A 20302-nucleotide genomic window follows, 5' to 3' on the forward strand; every position below is an offset into this window, starting at 1 on the left:
TGTTGGATTTGTGAGAATCTACTGAATCTACTGGTACCTTGTTTCCCATGTAACAATAAGAAGTATACTCAAAACCTGGATTAATCTTTTTAGTCACATAGCACTACTATTATTCTGAACACTAGTTTATGAAGGTTGGAAACACATGCTGTGCCAGGCACTCAACAGAAGATGAAGAAAACTATTTACTTTTGCACTGGAGGGTTTTAAATAGTATGCAAGGTCATTCAGCCAAAGAATTTCACTGGTCAGGATTTTCTCTGTAGATTTTATTTCAGACACTCCAACCTTTACTTATTAACATTGTTTAGTATCACATTACTGTCTTTACACAGGAGTTGCAACAACATACTGAACTGAACCTTTTCTGATAACAAGAATAAATATCAGGAAGCAAGAAAAAATGACCACAATAATGGAGTTTGGCACCAATATTCTAACAACCTGTGTTCACAAAAGTATGTTTATACAATGATTTGTGCTGCATAATGGTAAATGGACTGCATTTATATAGCGCTTTTTCCATCTGTATCAGACACTCAAAGCGCTTTACAATTATGCCTCACATTCACCCCGATGTCAGGGTGCTGCCATACAAGGCACTCACTACACACCGGGCGCAATAGGGGATTAAAGGCCTTGCCCAAGGGCCCTTTGTGATTTTCCAGTCAGGTGGGGATTTGAACCCATGATCTTCTGGACTCAAGCCCAACACCTTAAGCACTAGACCATCACCTCCCCTGTATACTATATAGGGGAGGTGATAATACCCTGTATACTGCAGGATATAATAAGAATAAGAGTGATCAGAGATTTCTGACATCTGTCAGTCCAGATCTGGATCACCTCCCAAATTCAGTGGAGTCTTGCATGCCCTAATATCTATCTGTGATGCAAATTTGCTGAGAATCCGTGAAGTAGTTTTGATGTAATCCCTCAAAGCCTATATAAAGTGAAATCTTGATCTAGAATCTGGATCTGGATCACCTAAAAAAAATTATTGCAGTCTTCCATTACCTATTATGTGTCTGTAGTGAAAATGTTGTCAAAATCTGCGAAGCAGTGTTGACGTAATCCTGCTCACAGTAATCCTTTAAATCCTATATAAAGTGAAACTTGATCTGGATCTGGATCACCTCCAAAACTTCATAGTCTTCCATGGCCTAATATCTATCTGTGATGCAAATTTGTTGAGAATCCATGAAGTAGTTTTGACATAATCCCTTAAAGCGTATATAAAGTGAAATCTTGATCCAGAATCCCGATCTGGATCACCTCCAAAATGTATTGCAGTCTTCCATGGCCCAATATGTATATGTAGTGAAAATGTTGTCAAAATCCATGCAGTAGTGTTGACATAATCCTGCTAACAGTAATCCTTAAAAACCTATATAACGTGAAACTTGATCTGGATCCAGATCACCTTCCATGGCCATGGAGTCTTCCATGGCCTAATATCTATCTGTGGTGAAACTTTTGTCTTGTGTCTTACTTACTTTTGTCTTACTTGTCTTGGTGTGTGTATTCATGTGTCGCTGAACTAATGGGGCGTTAACAATATATAGAGGAACTTTTTTTCTTTGACACTGACAATGAAGGTTCTCAATTATCCAGGTAATGAAAAAGCATTGCAAAGACCAACGGAAAGTGCACCATTACATACTTAATCAATACTGCATTTGAATATCTTATTAATTCCCCAATTATCAGTAACATTAAAGCCTAGAATATAAGCAGTGAAGCATTTATTTAATGTCTTAGATCTGGAACTGCAAAATTACCCACTGGTTGTAGAATACAAAGAAAAGAGTAAATGAATCAAAGGACACAAACAATCTCTTTATAATTTCATCTGATTACAATTATTATTATTATTATTATTATTATTATTATATTATTATTATTATTATTATTATTGTTATTATTATTATTACAGTTATTATTATATTACAATTAAAACAACTTTTATTTTATTTTTATTTTTGTGGACAAGACAGCCTGAAGACATCTCTTATCTTGTCAGTTTATTAATGTCAAAAGGAGAAACATGAGGAGCAAAGTACAGTTACAGCCGATTGTGGTCCCATCATCTTGGACACAAGTGCACATATCATCTGCAGAAAAAAAAAAAAACACAGATGGAGTGGGGGTTGTAAGAATATAAGAACATAAATGATAAACAGAAATTCTGTTAATTCAAACAATGTAGCGTGCCATTGCAATTACAGACCCTACTATGTCTGTTACTTTTTCATATGACATTCAAAAACAGTCTGTTCATTCATTCAAGTGTGTTTTAATGTTTTAACACCGGGGGGAGTATCAAATAAAATGTTTTGAGGCATTTGTTTTGAATAATTTGGTGACATATTGAGAACCCATTAAGCAGAGTTGTTTTTTTTTCATATACACTTTGGAACAATTTCAAAAAACTATAAAAATATGGCTTTTAAACATTCTAAAGTCACGTGTACAATGGACCAGTATACCCCCGTCAAACATAAGAATCACGCAGAATGGTGTCGGAATTATGAGTCAGTGCACATCCGAAAAGTGTCGGATTTCAGTTCGAAAATGTTCTGACAGCCATCTGCGGAAGTCAACACAGTTGGTCAAAATCGGAAGGCAAGTCTGAGTGTGATGCACATGTTCAAAAATCACCAGGAGCGGTCGAGATTGGACGCCAATCTGATGGCGGTTCATGTGCAGTCTAAGGACCATCTAACCACAATTTACATATTCCGATGCCGGCAAAACAGGATCCAAAATGATTTGAGCACATACAAACCTCGAGATGCATCTGGCACTGCAAGCCTGCCGGTATGAACTGTATGGGCTGCATATAATAATGCCCCCCCCCCCTCCCCGGAGTGCAAAGGAACTGTTGAAATATATGTGGCATGCTTCATCATGATAAGAAATATGAATTATTATCATGTACAGTGAATGTGGATAGCGGCTATCAAACTGAAAGCTCCGTGCGCTACTGTGCACATGCAGCTGCAAATCAAGTGGCGGCTCCAGGAAATTTTTTGTTGGGGGAGCTTGGGGGAGCTGGGGTAAAAGTTGGAGGGACTCCACAAAATGTCGTCGAAATGATCAATATATAGTAAATTGCTTTATAAATACCAATGTATATGTTTTAGTCACCCGTGCTCCTCTAAAATGTGGTATCAGTGCACGCACACATCACTTAGAATGATTGCAATGACTTGCACATAGGTATACAAACTGAATTCATTGAAATGGTGCTCAAGACAATGCATGGAATCAACCTTACACAAATCGTCTATATCAAAGATTTATTGTCAATTTAACACCGAGGTTTTTTGCCGAACAACGATGTACAGCTTCTGTATATTCTGTTAGTGCGCGGTTGCGGCTGATGTGCTTGATGAATTCCTGCGCAAAAAGTAGTTCCCAGATAATTGTGATATATTCCTGTGAGATAATAAGTATATCTCATCTAAATCAATTCTAAAATTTACCAGTAATAAAATTATAAAGATAAGTGAAGTTTTAAGAGTGGCTGTAATAAATATTTAGGAAACCTAATTTTTTGGAGTATGGAATTAAATTTGTCTCATTAATACTTGCAAATACACAGAGGGTGATTTACAAATATCCTTTGATTTGTACATGTGCTTTGTGATCCACAAACACAAATTTCTGATTTGTAACTTGTGTGTGGGTTTTTACAAATTTGCAAAACTGAAAATTCTGTTTGTGAAGGGTGATTCAGCATTGGTAGATCACCGAACACACACATTCATCACTTTGCTCAGTTACGCAATATTGAGACATTCTCAGCGCAAAACTGCAGGTGAGATCCACAAATATGTCAGTCGCAATTCACATTATTGGCAGAATTATTGGGGGGGGCTGAGGGGGGTCTTGGCTCATTACCCCCCAAGCCCACCCATGGCGCCGCCACTGCACAAATCTGAACAGGCTGTTATATCCCATCCAGGGTTATGCATACACACGCACACACCCACACACACACACACACACACACGTGTACATGAGGAACAGGAACACAGCGCTTCAGTATTGTGTTTGCCATCCAGGCATTTGGAGATTGGGCAGTCTGCAGTGCCTTTTATGGCCATCTGACAGCAGTCTGTGTCATCTGGATGTGATCTGACAGGTGTGGACGAGGCACTGCTGACCATGCCTCTTTTCCTCCCGAAGAATTTCACCTTTAACTGGGACCTCTGTTTGGCTCTGTGGGAATAATTTGGGAATAGAATGGTTTGGCTGCGGGGAATTAAATCTTTTTAGGATGGTGGTAATGTCGAAACTGCATAAGCCTGTGGATGCGTGGACGAATGATTTACTACTCTGTGTTGAAAGCCCACATCCAAGTCCCGTATATCACTGTTTGTAATTTTGTGCTGACTATTTTACTGACGGACAACCAGCTATTACAACTTTGATGAATTGTTTAAAGAATGTGCCGTGGATTCTGTTGTGTGTTTGATGGACAGTGAGTGTGTGTCCAGTATGAATGACAGTGACTGGAAAATAAAATGAAAAGAGAAGTCGCTAACTTTATTTGTAATGCATGATGCGCTTACTAAGGTTTATCTAATGCATGCAATTTTGTTGAAGTCTGAGTGAAAACGTATGTTTGTAGTGGTAGATCGTTGAGTTTGTATTTGGGACTGTTTTCACATGTATGTTTAATGTATATTTTTTTTTTTTCTTTTCTTTCCCTTGACGACATCTCAGCATTTTTTGGGCTGTAAACGATTATGATTTATGACATGTAATAAAACTCGGGGCTTTAACCACTGCTAAAATGCTAAGTGATTTTAAAATAAAAGATATATGAATAAATTTGACCACACAAATTGACACCAATCAAGCAGCTAAAATTTTGTGGATAGGAATGTTGAGTCTGTTTGTCAATTTTTAAAATTCAAATCAAATCAAATCAATTTTATTTATATAGCACCAAATCACAACAAACAGTTGCCCTAAGGCGCTTTATATTGTAAGGCAAAGCCATACAATAATTACGGAAAAACCCCAATGGTCAAAACGACCCCCTGTGAGCAAGCACTTGTCGACAGTGGGAAGGAAAAACTCCCTTTTAACAGGAAGAAACCTCCAGCAGAACCAGGCTCAGGGAGGGGCAGTCTTCTGCTGGGACTGTTGGGGCTGAGGGAGAGAACCAGGAAAAAGACATGCTGTGGAGGGGAGCAGAGATCAATCACTAATGATTAAATGCAGAGTGGTGCATACAGAGCAAAAAGAGAAAGAAACACTCAGTGCATCATGGGAACCCCCAGCAGTCTAAGTCTATAGCAGCATAACTAAGGGATGGTTCAGGGTCACCTGATCCAGCCCTATTAGCTTTAGCAAAAAGGAAAGTTTTAAGCCTAATCTTAAAAGTAGAGAGGGTGTCTGTTTAAAATTCAAAACACTTTAAAAACTTAGTCAGCATGGAACCATGTGGGCTAAGCTAAGCTAACCTATCCTTCCCTAAACCGCGGGACGGCACAACTTGGTGTATCATGGAAACTGCTGTGTTGTGAGTGACAGTAGTCTGCATGGTCCAAAATGGTTAAAACATGGTTCTTCCAAGTTTTATTATTATTAGTAGTAGTGAGCAGAGAGCTAAAGACCTTGCTTCAAAGAGGTAACTGGGAGAGGAAAAAAGTACCATACTTCTGACCCTCCATGCCTTCTGGGACGTGCTGCCATCTAATGGCAGTGGGCATTATTGCATTTTCTATAACGGCTGAGTGGATCCTTGTCATTTGATTGGTGCTTTGTATGTCACATGACATGGACTAATTCATCCCATTTGTGTTGCACGATGATTTGATTGAGCCAACTGAGGCTGCTAATTCTTGTAACGCACACACACACACACACACACACACACACACACACACACACACACACACACACACACACACACACACACAACACAAATCCACTGCGCAGTCTGGAGGCTGTTAGCAGGAAGAAAAAATGAAAAGCTGGACTAATTTCTAACGTGATTTTTTTTTCACTGCACTGAGGATGTACACAGTCTTTTTTTGGTAGTACACGCACGCACATGCGCCGACCCGGTTGTGTGTGTGTGTGTGCGCGCGCACGTGGGGACAATGACACGATGATTTCAATGACACTGCTAATTCTTGTAACACACATTTAATAAAATGTCAAATGACAAGGATCTATTTTAGCTGATATATAAAACAAATAATGAATGTTTTTACATTATTTCAATGGAACAAATATTTAATTTGGTGAAAGCTGGAACAAACAATTCAACTCGGCTTTGCCTCACTGAATAGTATGTTCCAGCTTTCACCTCATGAAATATTCGTACCATTGAACTCATAAACATTCATTATTTGTATATTATTTGGTTCCACAGATACAGTGGTGTCAAAAGTACACACATTTGTTACTTAAGTAACAAATCTGCAGCTTCTCTCCCCCTGCCATCCCCTCATTACCCCATCCCCGTAGAGACGGTGCCTGCTCCCAGACTACCAATAACCAGCAAAAATCTATTTAAGCATAAAAATTCAAAAAGAAAAAATAATATAGCACCTTCAACTGCACCACAGACTAAAACAGTTAAATGTGGTCTATTAAACATTAGGTCTCTCTCTTCTAAGTCCCTGTTGGTAAATGATATAATAATTGATCAACATATTGATTTATTCTGCCTAACAGAAACCTGGTTACAGCAGGATGAATATGTTAGTTTAAATGAGTCAACACCCCCGAGTCACACTAACTGTCAGAATGCTCGTAGCACGGGCCGGGGTGGAGGATTAGCAGCAATCTTCCATTCCAGCTTATTAATTAATCCAAAACCCAGACAGAGCTTTAATTCATTTGAAAGCTTGTCTCTTAGTCTTGTCCATCCAAATTGGAAGTCCCAAAAACCAGTTTTATTTGTTATTATCTATCGTCCACCTGGTCGTTACTGTGAGTTTCTCTGTGAATTTTCAGACCTTTTGTCTGACTTAGTGCTTAGCTCAGATAAGATAATTATAGTGGGCGATTTTAACATCCACACAGATGCTGAGAATGACAGCCTCAACACTGCATTTAATCTATTATTAGACTCTATTGGCTTTGCTCAAAAAGTAAATGAGTCCACCCACCACTTTAATCATATCTTAGATCTTGTTCTGACTTATGGTATGGAAATAGAAGACTTAACAGTATTCCCTGAAAACTCCCTTCTGTCTGATCATTTCTTAATAGCATTTACATTTACTCTGATGGACTACCCAGCAGTGGGGAATAAGTTTCATTACACTAGAAGTCTTTCAGAAAGCGCTGTAACTAGGTTTAAGGATATGATTCCTTCTTTATGTTCTCTAATGCCATATACCAACACAGTGCAGAGTAGCTACCTAAACTCTGTAAGGGAGATAGAGTATCTCGTCAATAGTTTTACATCCTCATTGAAGACAACTTTGGATGCTGTAGCTCCTCTGAAAAAGAGAGCTTTAAATCAGAAGTGTCTGACTCCGTGGTATAACTCACAAACTCGTAGCTTAAAGCAGATAACCCGTAAGTTGGAGAGGAAATGGCGTCTCACTAATTTAGAAGATCTTCACTTAGCCTGGAAAAAGAGTCTGTTGCTCTATAAAAAAGCCCTCCGTAAAGCTAGGACATCTTTCTACTCATCACTAATTGAAGAAAATAAGAACAACCCCAGGTTTCTTTTCAGCACTGTAGCCAGGCTGACAAAGAGTCAGAGCTCTATTGAGCTGAGTATTCCATTAACTTTAACTAGTAATGACTTCATGACTTTCTTTGCTAACAAAATTTTAACTATTAGAGAAAAAATTACTCATAACCATCCCAAAGACGTATCGTTATCTTTGGCTGCTTTCAGTGATGCCGGTATTTGGTTAGACTCTTTCTCTCCGATTGTTCTGTCTGAGTTATTCTCATTAGTTACTTCATCCAAACCATCAACATGTTTATTAGACCCCATTCCTACCAGGCTGCTCAAGGAAGCCCTACCATTATTTAATGCTTCGATCTTAAATATGATCAATCTATCTTTGTTAGTTGGCTATGTACCACAGGCTTTTAAGGTGGCAGTAATTAAACCATTACTTAAAAAGCCATCACTTGACCCAGCTATCTTAGCTAATTATAGGCCAATCTCCAACCTTCCTTTTCTCTCAAAAATTCTTGAAAGGGTAGTTGTAAAACAGCTAACTGATCATCTGCAGAGGAATGGTCTATTTGAAGAGTTTCAGTCAGGTTTTAGAATTCATCATAGTACAGAAACAGCATTAGTGAAGGTTACAAATGATCTTCTTATGGCCTCGGACAGTGGACTCATCTCTGTGCTTGTTCTGTTAGACCTCAGTGCTGCTTTTGATACTGTTGACCATAAAATTTTATTACAGAGATTAGAGCATGCCATAGGTATTAAAGGCACTGCGCTGCGGTGGTTTGAATCATATTTGTCTAATAGATTACAATTTGTTCATGTAAATGGGGAATCTTCTTCACAGACTAAAGTTAATTATGGAGTTCCACAAGGTTCTGTGCTAGGACCAATTTTATTTACTTTATACATGCTTCCCTTAGGCAGTATTATTAGACGGTATTGCTTAAATTTTCATTGTTACGCAGATGATACCCAGCTTTATCTATCCATGAAGCCAGAGGACACACACCAATTAGCTAAACTGCAGGATTGTCTTACAGACATAAAGACATGGATGACCTCTAATTTCCTGCTTTTAAACTCAGATAAAACTGAAGTTATTGTACTTGGCCCCACAAATCTTAGAAACATGGTGTCTAACCAGATCCTTACTCTGGATGGCATTACCCTGACCTCTAGTAATACTGTGAGAAATCTTGGAGTCATTTTTGATCAGGATATGTCATTCAAAGCGCATATTAAACAAATATGTAGGACTGCTTTTTTGCATTTACGCAATATCTCTAAAATCAGAAAGGTCTTGTCTCAGAGTGATGCTGAAAAACTAATTCATGCATTTATTTCCTCTAGGCTGGACTATTGTAATTCATTATTATCAGGTTGTCCTAAAAGTTCCCTAAAAAGCCTTCAGTTAATTCAAAATGCTGCAGCTAGAGTACTGACGGGGACTAGAAGGAGAGAGCATATCTCACCCATATTGGCCTCTCTTCATTGGCTTCCTGTTAATTCTAGAATAGAATTTAAAATTCTTCTTCTTACTTATAAGGTTTTGAATAATCAGGTCCCATCTTATCTTAGGGACCTCGTAGTACCATATCACCCCAATAGAGCGCTTCCCTCTCAGACTGCAGGCTTACTTGTAGTTCCTAGGGTTTGTAAGAGTAGAATGGGAGGCAGAGCCTTCAGCTTTCAGGCTCCTCTCCTGTGGAACCAGCTCCCAATTCAGATCAGGGAGACAGACACCCTCTCTACTTTTAAGATTAGGCTTAAAACTTTCCTTTTTGCTAAAGCTTATAGTTAGGGCTGGATCAGGTGACCCTGAACCATCCCTTAGTTATGCTGCTATAGACGTAGACTGCTGGGGGGTTCCCATGATGCACTGTTTCTTTCTCTTTTTGCTCTGTATGCACCACTCTGCATTTAATCATTAGTGATCGATCTCTGCTCCCCTCCACAGCATGTCTTTTTCTTGGTTCTCTCCCTCAGCCCCAACCAGTCCCAGCAGAAGACTGCCCCTCCCTGAGCCTGGTTCTGCTGGAGGTTTCTTCCTGTTAAAAGGGAGTTTTTCCTTCCCACTGTAGCCAAGTGCTTGCTCACAGGGGGTCGTTTTGACCGTTGGGGTTTTACATAATTATTGTATGGCCTTGCCTTACAATATAAAGCGCCTTGGGGCAACTGTTTGTTGTGATTTGGCGCTATATAAAAAAATTGATTGATTGATTGATTAAGTAGAAATATAGATACTGCAGTTTAAAAACACTCTGGTAAAAGTTGAAGTATGAACTTGACCTCTTTACTCAAGTAAAAGTGAAAAAGTATGTGCTCCAAATCCTACTTAAAGTATAAAAGTATAAAGTAACCTTTAAAAAAAAAAGGTAGATGCCACTCTATGAATTGAAAGCTTAATTTAAAAACTGATTAATTCTACATGTGGCCCAAGACCCAAAACCCCAAATTACCCCCAACACCACCTGCACGAAAATGTTTCAATTCTAGAAGCTCTGAAATGCAATCTGGGACTATTCCAGACAATAAACTGCAGTGAGTGCAACATCCATTTAGTGAAGAAAAAAAAAAAAAAAAAAAAACAACTTTCCTTATTCAGATTCATTCCAGTAGTATTCTGCTCTTACTAGGATGCAGCAGTTTTCTAGTTTGGCAGATAGTTCTGGAGAAAATCACTGAAGAAATTAACAAACTGAAAATATGGTTTGACCGAAACAAACTGTCATTAAATAAGACGGGGATGAAGTGGAGGTGTAAGAGTCACTAGGTGTTCACAGGAAACACTTATTTATTTATGTATGTATTTATTTATTTATGTATGTTCATTGTTAGTTGCTTTTATATTTTCTGTTTTGTTTCTATTCAGGTTCTTTTTGCCTCTTTCTCTAAAATTGTATATAATAATCATTAGATTATTCATATATAAACAAAAATAAATTTAAGAAATATTACAATTTGAAAACAAATGCACCCAAACATGATGACAGCTGCAATTGCTTAATGCTAACTTTTAACATTGAAAATGCCATAGACATGCTAATGCGTTAGCGTCGCTCCCGTTTTTAAGTTATAAAATACATCTATCAACTGTTTCAGAAGACCATAACAGGTCGGTTTAACATAGAAAAGGTAAATAATACTCACAGAAGTATGCTCTTTAGGGTTTTAGCGGGGGGAAATTAAGCGAAAGAAAGAAAGAATAAACGAAGCAATAGGTCGAAGCATTGCTTCAATCTGCGAACCACTGCTTCGATTGGTTCACGGTTCAAAGCAAAGCTGCGCTGCAGAAAAGTTGATTACAGGCGCACATGACGTGAAATATATATATAAACATTAAACTGAAGCCAAGAGTAACGAGGCTGTTTGTTTTAAAAATGTAAGGAATAGAAAGTACAGATACTTGTGTGAAAATGTAATGAGTAGAAGTCAGAAGTAGGCAGAAAAATAAGTAATGGAGTAAAGTATAGATACCTAAAAAGTGTACTTAAGTACAGTAACGAAGTATTTGTACTTCCTTACCTGACACCTCTGCACAGATATTAACGTTGGGCTTGTGAATGTTGTGATTTGTCTAAGTGTGCAAATGGCTAACATGATTAACTGCATTTTTTTTTCTTCATTGTTTGATTACTTGATTTTAAATTTGATCTATTGCTTGTCTCCCTTATTTGGTAAGTATGAGAATATATATAGAATTCGATTCATGTATATTTTGTTTTATAGTGATTACCTGGATTTACATGTTTGCTATTTTTCTTGATTTTTTTTTTCCAAATTAATCCTTTATTGGCATTAATTCTGCTTTCAGCATTGTTGTAGTACTTATATAATTGAATTGGCTATTACTTAGTGCTAATATTTTAATTAACATAATTTCAACACAAAATTGCAAAAAAATCTTGACCAATTTTAAAGATTACTTACATTAATTGGAAGCATAAAATGTCCAAATTTTGGCTTAATTAGAGGTTGGATGTTGCTGTTCAGATATCACTATTGAAATGGAACACTTCTTTTCTCTTTTCAGATTTCAGGGATTCTTTTGAAATGAATTTGGAGGGGACATTTGCAGTGTATTAAATTCTCCCAGTGAACTTGTACCTGGTATTTTTTGGGAATGATTGTGTGTTTTGTCTTAATTTGTTGAATTTATTTCATCAGGGGATTGACGAATGCCTTTGTCTTCTGTGGCGGAAACATGCACTCAGTGGCTCTGATACTCCCAGCTACACGGAATCAGATGATTTCATTGTTTTGTTTTTAATTTCAGGAAAGGACAGAGGGGACCCAGTGTGTGGAACAGGGTCTGGATGAGACGGGGGATTTTTGCTCTTTTCTGGGGGGCATACTAAAATAAATCAGCCAGGATCAAGAATTACCTCCACACCGATGTGTTGTTATAAGAAGACACTGACACATGGTAAATTTAGTTGCGTCAGAACATGCTGCAAACTTCTGCGGTCTTTACCACACCAACAAATTATTGATGTTGCTTACACTACAGAGGATCATTATAGTGTTTACTTTGTTAATGTGAGTAAATATGTGGTGAATTTAATTATATCCCCTGAAGTGTGTTCTGATCACAATGAATTTGTGATTGTTTTTTTTGGATTTGATGGTTGTTAAATGAATAATTCATCAAATTGAAATTATTTAGAATATTATGTAATGTTCTTTGGATATTGTTATGGCATATATTGCAGTGGACATTGCATGTGAAGAAATAATGAATGTGTGTGTGTGTGTGTGTGTGTGTGCGTGTGTATATATATATATACATATATATATATATATATATATATATATATATATATATATATATATATATATATATATATATATATATATATATATATATATATATACATACGAGGGCTGTCAATAAAGTAACGGTCCTTTTTATTTTTTTCAAAAACTATATGGAATTCATTCATATGTTTTTACGTCAGACATGCTTGAACCCTCGTGCGCATGCGTGAGTTTTTCCACGCCTGTCGGTGACGTCATTCGCCTGTGAGCACTCCTTGTGGGAGGAGTCATCCAGCCCCTCGTTGGAATTCCTTTGTCTGAGAAGTTGCTGAGAGACTGGCGCGTTGTTTGATCAGAATTTTTTCTAAACCTGTGAGACACATCGAAGTGGACATGGTTCGAAAAATTAAGCTGGTTTTCAGTGAAAATTTTAACGGCTGATGAGAGATTTTGAGGTGATTCTGTCTCTTTAAGGACTTCCCATGGTGCGAGACGTCGCTCAGCGCTCTCAGGCGCCGTCATCAGCCTGTTTCAAGCTGAAAACCTCCACATTTCAGGCTCTATTGATCCAGGACGTCGTGAGAGAACAGAGAAGTTTCAGAAGAAGTCGGTTTCAGCATTTTATCCGGATATTCCACTGTTAAAGGAGATTTTTTTAAATGAAAGACATGCGGACGGGTCCGCGCGTCGGGACGCAGCCGACGCGGTGCGGCGGCACAGGAGAAACACCTCCGTGTTGATAACCATTTGTAAAATCCAGGCGGCTTTTGATGGCTTTCAGTGGAGTGAGTATATGAGAAATTGTTTAACAGGCAGGACATGTTCCAACTTGTCCTTAAGGCTTTCAACAGAGGTGTTTTTCCTGTGGCGGAGCGTCGCGGCGGCTGCGTCCCGACGCGCGGACCCGTCCGCACGTCTTTCATTAAAAAAATCTCCTTTAACAGTGGAATATCCGGATAAAATGCTGAAACCGACTTCTTCTGAAACTTCTCTGTTCTCTCACGACGTCCTGGATCAATAGAGCCTGAAATGTGGAGGTTTTCAGCTTGAACAGGCTGATGACGCCGCCTGAGAGCGCTGCGCGACGTCTCGCACCGTGAAAAGTCCTTAAAGCGACAGAATCACCTCAAAATCTCTCATCAGCCGTTAAAATTTTCACTGAAAACCAGCTTAATTTTTCGAACCGTGTCCACTTCGATGTGTCTCACAGGTTTAGAAAAAATTTTGATCAAACAACGCGCCAGTCTCTCAGCAACTTCTCAGACAAAGGAATTCTGACGAGGGGCTGGACGACTCCTCCCACAAGGAGTGCTCACAGGCGAATGACGTCACCGACAGGCGTGGAAAAACTCACGCATGCGCACGAGGGTTCAAGCATGTCTGACGTAAAAACATATGAATGAAATCCATATAGTTTTTGAAAAAAATAAAAAGGACCGTAACTTTATTGACAGCCCTCGTATATATATATATATATATATATATATATATATATATATACACAGTGAGGAAAATAAGTATTTGAACACCCTGCAGTTTTGCAAGTTCTCCCACTTGGAAATCATGGAGGGGTCTGAAATTTTCATCTTAGGTGCATGTCCACTATGAGAGACATAATCTGAAAAAAAAATCCGGAAATCACAATGTATGATTTTTTTTTTAATAATTTATTTGTATGTTACTGCTGCAAATAAGTATTTGAACACCTACCAACCAACAAGAATTCTGGCTTACACAGACCTGTTAATTTGTCTTTAAGAAGCCCTCTTATTCTGCACTATTCTGCACCTGTTTGAACTTGTTACCTGTATAAAAGACACCTGTTCACACACTCAATCAATCACACTCCAACCTGTCCACCATAGCCAAGACCAAAGAGCTGTCTAAGGACACCAGAGACAAAACTGTAGACCTGCACAAGACTGGGATGGACTACAGGACAACAGGCAAGCAGCTTGGTAGAAGACAACTGTTATGATTATTTATTAGCAAGTGGAAGAAACACAAGATTTACATTTACATTTTACATTTATTTATTTAAAAGGGACAACACATATTAATGAACACATAAAGTGTAAATATGTCAGATTATAGCCATGGGCTAATTTCCATCTGTAGTCCCTGAAAGACTATAAGAATTAAACAATTTACAGTAAAAACACACAAACATCACAGGAGATTACAATACAGCAGACTACATTACATAGGAGTCACCAACTACTACAACAAGACACTGACTAGACAAAAAACAGGAAACAAAAGGACACTGACATGATCTGAGCATGAAGGTTAGCTTACACAAATTCAGTCAAGTTAGAAAGCCACAGTTAAAAACAAACAAACAAAAAAAACTACATGTACGAGGGCTGTCAATAAAGTATAGGTCCTTTTTATTTTTTTCTAAAACTATATGGATTTCATTCATATGTTTTTACGTCAGACATGCTTGAACCCTCGTGCGCATGCGTGAGTTTTTCCACGCCTGTCGGTGACGTCATTCACCTGTGAGCACTCCTTGTGGGAGGAGTCGTCCAGCCCCTCATCGGAATTCCTTTGTCTGAGAAGTTGCTGAGAGACTGGCGCTTTGTTTGCTCAAACCTTTTTCTAAACCTGTGAGGCACATCGAAGTGGACACGGTTCGAAAAATTAAGCTGGTTTTCGGTGAAAATTTTAACGGCTGATGAGAGATTTTGAGGTGATACTGTCGCTTTAAGGACTTCCCATGGTGCGAGACGTCGCGCAGCGCTCTCAGGCGCCGTCGTCAGCCTGTTTCAAGCGGAAAACCTCCACATTTCAGGCTCTATTGATCCAGGACGCACAGGCAGTGCAGGACATGCACACTTTGCACACAAAGGAGCAACACCATTCCTTCGTAAAGCAGAGGGGTGGACTCCCAGCACAGGCCCTTCGGAACACACCGTCCCCGCTGACACAGGGAGAGCCGGGGCATAGATGATCTCCCCCTGACCCAGCAAGGCTCCCAACATCGGTCCTGGTAACCACACGCACTATAAAACTGGTGCACACCCAATCTGCGCCATCAAAGCAAATCGTAACAGACCCGGCAGTTCCAGCAACAGTCTCGGCACCCACGGAGCAGCCAATGGGAACTGCACTGCTGGAAAGTGGAATGCTTGAAATGGCTGTAAATTTCTGGCTAACTGCACACAGAGATCAAGCCTAGACAGTTGTGACTCCGGTCCAGGGTTGATCTCAACATCCCCCGCCAGCAGTACTATAACAGCCAAGTAGAGCAAGTTTGTAGAAGCACTTACAGGTTTTGACTTGGCTGGCTTGGCTGGCTTCGACGGAATCTTTTCAGGTCCATAGTCAAGCAAAGCTGAATGCAGGAGATAATGACTTCTTGTACATAAAGAAGGCCAGTATGAGTTTATGGCTGTAAACCGACCCCGCATTGATAAAAAAAACAGAAAAATTGCTAAGATGACCCCAAAATCCATATTCTGTTAGGGATTGTTGGATTTTAATGGATTTCAACAGTTTGTGAGGTGCATGCACAGTATCTGCGAAACTGTATGGTTCCTTGGTAGCCATCTTGCTACTCCCTCCTCTGGCTTAAGCTGAAGGCCTGCTTCTGCAGGCTAGGCTAGGCTAAGCTAATGGCAACCTCCGTCAACTCCGTCAACTCCGGTCCTGGCTGGGGCCCTCGACGGGTCACCGTCCTGGCAGGGGCCTTCAACAAGCTGCGGGCCGTTGTCGCCCACCGACAAAGTGGTCCTTGCTGGAACTTCCCATGAACTGCGGGCTGATGTTGAGCTCTGGCCCTGGCTGGAGGCCTCCAACGAGCCGCAGGCTAATAGCAACCTCTGCCGAACTCCGGTCCCGGCTGGGGCCTCTCACGGGCTTGTCGCAAACGGACAGAGTTTAAAAAAATCGTACAGCCTCAAACTAAAATATTGACTGGTTGTTGACGAGCACAAACCACAATGTGAGACTTGAAAACCTGTCAGTCTCCCTCGGTGAGATGACTGTCAATCTCCCTCGGTCTGGGATTCCATGCAAGATCTCATTTTGTGGGGTAAGGATGATTCTGAGAAAGCTCAGAACTACACAGGAGGACCTGGTCAATGACCTGAAGAGAGCTGGAGCCACAGTCACAAAGATTACATTAGCAACACATGATACTATCATGGTTTAAAATCCTGCAGGGCAGCAAGGTCCCCCTGCTCAAGCCAGCACATGTCCAGGCCCGTTTGAAGTTCACCCGTGACCATCTGGATGATTCAGAGGAGGCATGGGAGAAGGTCATGTGGTCAGATGAGACCAGAATAGAGCTTTTTGGAATCAACTCCACTTACCACGTTTAGAGGATGAGAACAACCCCAAGAAAACCATCCCAACCGTGAAGCATGGGGGTGGAAACATCATACTCTGGGGGTGCTCTTCTGCAAAGGGGACAGGACGACTGCACCGTATTAAAGGGACAATGGATGGGGTCATGTATTGAGAGATTTTGGCAAACAACCTCCTTCTCTCAGTAAGAGCATTGAAGATGGGTCATGGCTGGGTCTTCCAGCATGACAATGACCCCAAACACACAGCCAGGGCAACTAAGGAGGGGCTCCGTAAGAAGCATTTCAAGGTCCTGGAGTGGCCTGGCCAGTCTCCAGACCTGAACTCAATAGAAAATCTTTGGAGGGAGCTGAAACTCCAAACCTGAAAGATTTGGAGAAGATCTGTATGGAGGAGTGGACCAAAATCCCTGCTGCAGTATGTGAAAACGTGGTCAAAAACTACAGGAAAAGTTTGACCTCTGTAATTGCAAACAAAGGCTACTGTACCAAATATTACCATTGATTTTCACAGGTGTTCAAATACTTATTTGCAGCAGTAACATAAAAATAAATTATTAAAAAATCATACATTGTGATTTCCGGAATTTTTTTTTTTTAAATTATGTCTCTCACAGTGGACATGCACCTAAGATGAAAATTTCAGACCCCTCCATGATTTCTAAGTGGGAGAACTTGCAAAACTGCAGGGTGTTCAAATACTTATTTTCCTCACTGTGTATATATATATATATATATATATATATATATATATATATATATATATATATATATATATATATATATATATATATATATATATATATATACGAGGTCTATTAGATAATAAACCGACCCTTTTATTATTTTTTTTAACTATATGGATTTGAATGACATGCGATTACACCAATCATGCTTGAACCCTCGTGCGCATGCGTGAGGTTTTTCACGCGTGTCGGTGACGTCATTTCCCTGTGGGCAGGCCTTGAGTGAGATGTGGTCCCGCCCTCTTGGCTGAATTCCTTTGTTTCACACGCTGCTCGAGACGGCGCGCGTTGCTTTATCAAAATTTTTTCTAGACCTGTGAGGAATATCCGAGTGGACACTATTCGAGAAATTAAGCTGGTTTTCGGTGAAAAGTTTAACGGCTGATGAGAGATTATGGGGTGTTTCTGTCGGTGTAAGGACTTCCCATGCAGTGGGACGTCGTGCAGCGCTTCCAGGCGCCGTCGTCGGCCTGTTTCAACCTGAAAACATCCTAATTTAAGGCTTAATTCACCCAGGATGTCGTGAGAGAACAGAGAAGATTCAGAAGAGGCCGGCATGAGGACTTTATGCGGACATTCCACTGTTTAAGGACATTTTGTAATGAAAGATGTGAGCGCAAATTCGCCGAGTCGTTTCCGTGATGACTCGGCAAAACTGTGTGCGCCGCAACAGGAAAAACACCTCCGTGTTGAAAACCATTTGTAAAATTCAGGCAGCTTTTGAGGGCTTTCAACAAGTGAGTAACTGAGAAATTGTTTAACAGCTTGGGCATGTTCCAACTTGCCCGTTAAGGTTTCCAACGGAGGTGTTTTTCCTGTCGCGACCCCCTGCGGTCGGGTCCGGCCCGACATGTGACTCTGCCCGCACATTCTTTCATTACAAAATGTCCGTTAACAATGGAATGTCCGAATAAACTCCTCATGCCGACTTCTTCTGAAAGTTCTCTGTTCTCTGACGACTTCCTGGGTCAACAGAGCCTGAAATGTGGAAGTTTTCAACTTGAAACGGCGAGACACTGCCGCCGAAGTGCAGATCGCCATCAGGCGCCGTGGGCCGTCCTCACGGCGACACTATCAGACCAAAATCTCTCATCAGCCATTAAAATTTTTACCAAAAACCAGCTGAATTTATCAAATGGTGTCCACTCAGTTGTGCCTTACAGTTTTGAAAACAATTTGATCAAACAAAGCAGCAGTCTCTGAGCCATTCCTAAACAATGAAAAAATCGATGAGAGGGTGGGCCACTCCTCACTCAAAGACTGCCCACAGGCGAATGACGTAACCGACAGGTGAAAAAACTCTCGCATGCCCACGAGGGTTCAAGCATGTCTGATATAATCACACGTGATTCAAATCCATATGGTTTTTGAAAAAAATAATAAGGTCGGATACTTTTCTAATAGACCTCGTATATATATATATATATATAAAAAAGGACCGTTACTTTATTGACAGACCTGATATATATATATATACGAGGTCTGTCAATAAAGTAACGGTGCTTTTTATTTTTTTCAAAAACTATATGGATTTCATTCATATGTTTTTACGTCAGACATGCTTGAACCCTCGTGCGCATGCGTGAGTTTTTCCACGCCTGTCGGTGACATCATTCGCCTGTGAGCACGCCTTGGGAAGGAGTAGTCCCGCCCCCTCGTCGGATTTTCATTGTCTGGAAATGGCGGAATGAAAAGGACTTTTTTCCATCAGAATTTTTTCAGAAGCTGTTAGAGACTGGCACCTGGAAACCATTCGAAAAATGTATCTGGCTTTCGGTGAAAATTTTACGGGCTTCAGAGACAATAAGGTCTGTTAATACAGCTTTAAGGACCCCTTTAAGGACCCCTTTAAGGACCCCTTTAAGGACGCTCGGTGCGCCGCGCTCCGAGCTGCGACGATGAGGCACAAACCACCGGACCATTTCTAAACGGATGGCTCTGTGGATACGAGACCGTCGTGTGCTCTTTCTCTGGTTATCACAAGAACTGGACATCAGCCATTTTCCGGCAGATTTCTCTTTTAACAAGAGATTTTGTCATGGAAAGCCGCGCGGAGGCTTCGCGTGTAAAGACCGATTCGCTTTGGAAGCGAGACAAAGGAACACCTCCGTTTGGACATGTCTATCTCGGCTTTCAATGCTTACCAGTCCAGTAAGTATCAGTGAAATTGTGGAGAGCTGGACATGTCCAAACTTGTCCTCTGACACGGCGAAACGGAGGTGTTCCGATAAGCCAAAAAGTAACAATTTAATGTCTGAATCGCACAACAACGTACAGACAATAACAATATGGTGGACTGTCAATCATACACCAGGTGACGTGTGGGCAGGCTCGACGATAGAAGACGCCTGGAGAGAGAAGAGCTGGATCCCCACACAGCTTCCAACACCAACGGAGCTGAAGAACACCGGAGCCGCCAAGCCCTGCGCCCCAGGTGGCCGCTGTCTTCAGCAGTCAGACCCGGTACTGCTGGCAGAGAACAGAGACAGTCCAGATGAGTGTGAGTTTGCACACTCAGTAATCCCACAGTCTGTATTAAGTAAAGGAGGGAAAACCTCCACCTCCAATCACACACACTCGTGCAGCTCCTGGTCAACCACTTATCTGGGTTGGGGTGTGAGGCGAAGCCGTCGCTGTCACACCAAACGCCAATCCCTCAGATAAGGACACACTCCAGGAAAACGGCTGCAACAGAAGTTCAGGTTATTACACACAAAGTGTAAGTCAGCAGAGAAATTACCTGAATGGTAGTTGATTTCTCGGCGAGGAGGTGGAGTTGCAGTCCGGTCTTTGTAGTGGTGGTGATGGGTGAC

General features: G+C 40.5%; 1 protein-coding gene across 1 annotated transcript in view; it reads right to left on the minus strand.

The window, feature by feature from the left end:
* Positions 1-1986: 1986 nt before the first annotated feature.
* Positions 1987-20302, minus strand: part of LOC117508375 (cholinesterase-like) — a 124400-nt gene continuing 106084 nt past the window's right edge. The window contains exon 10 of the mRNA XM_034168126.1: positions 1987-2114. Within this exon, the coding sequence (XP_034024017.1) occupies positions 2020-2114 (95 nt within the window). The 3' untranslated portion in view covers positions 1987-2019. The remainder of the gene's footprint in view (positions 2115-20302) is intronic.

The sequence above is a fragment of the Thalassophryne amazonica genome, chromosome 4 (assembly GCF_902500255.1).
Source record: "Thalassophryne amazonica chromosome 4, fThaAma1.1, whole genome shotgun sequence".
Taxonomy (NCBI): Eukaryota; Metazoa; Chordata; class Actinopteri; order Batrachoidiformes; family Batrachoididae; genus Thalassophryne; species Thalassophryne amazonica.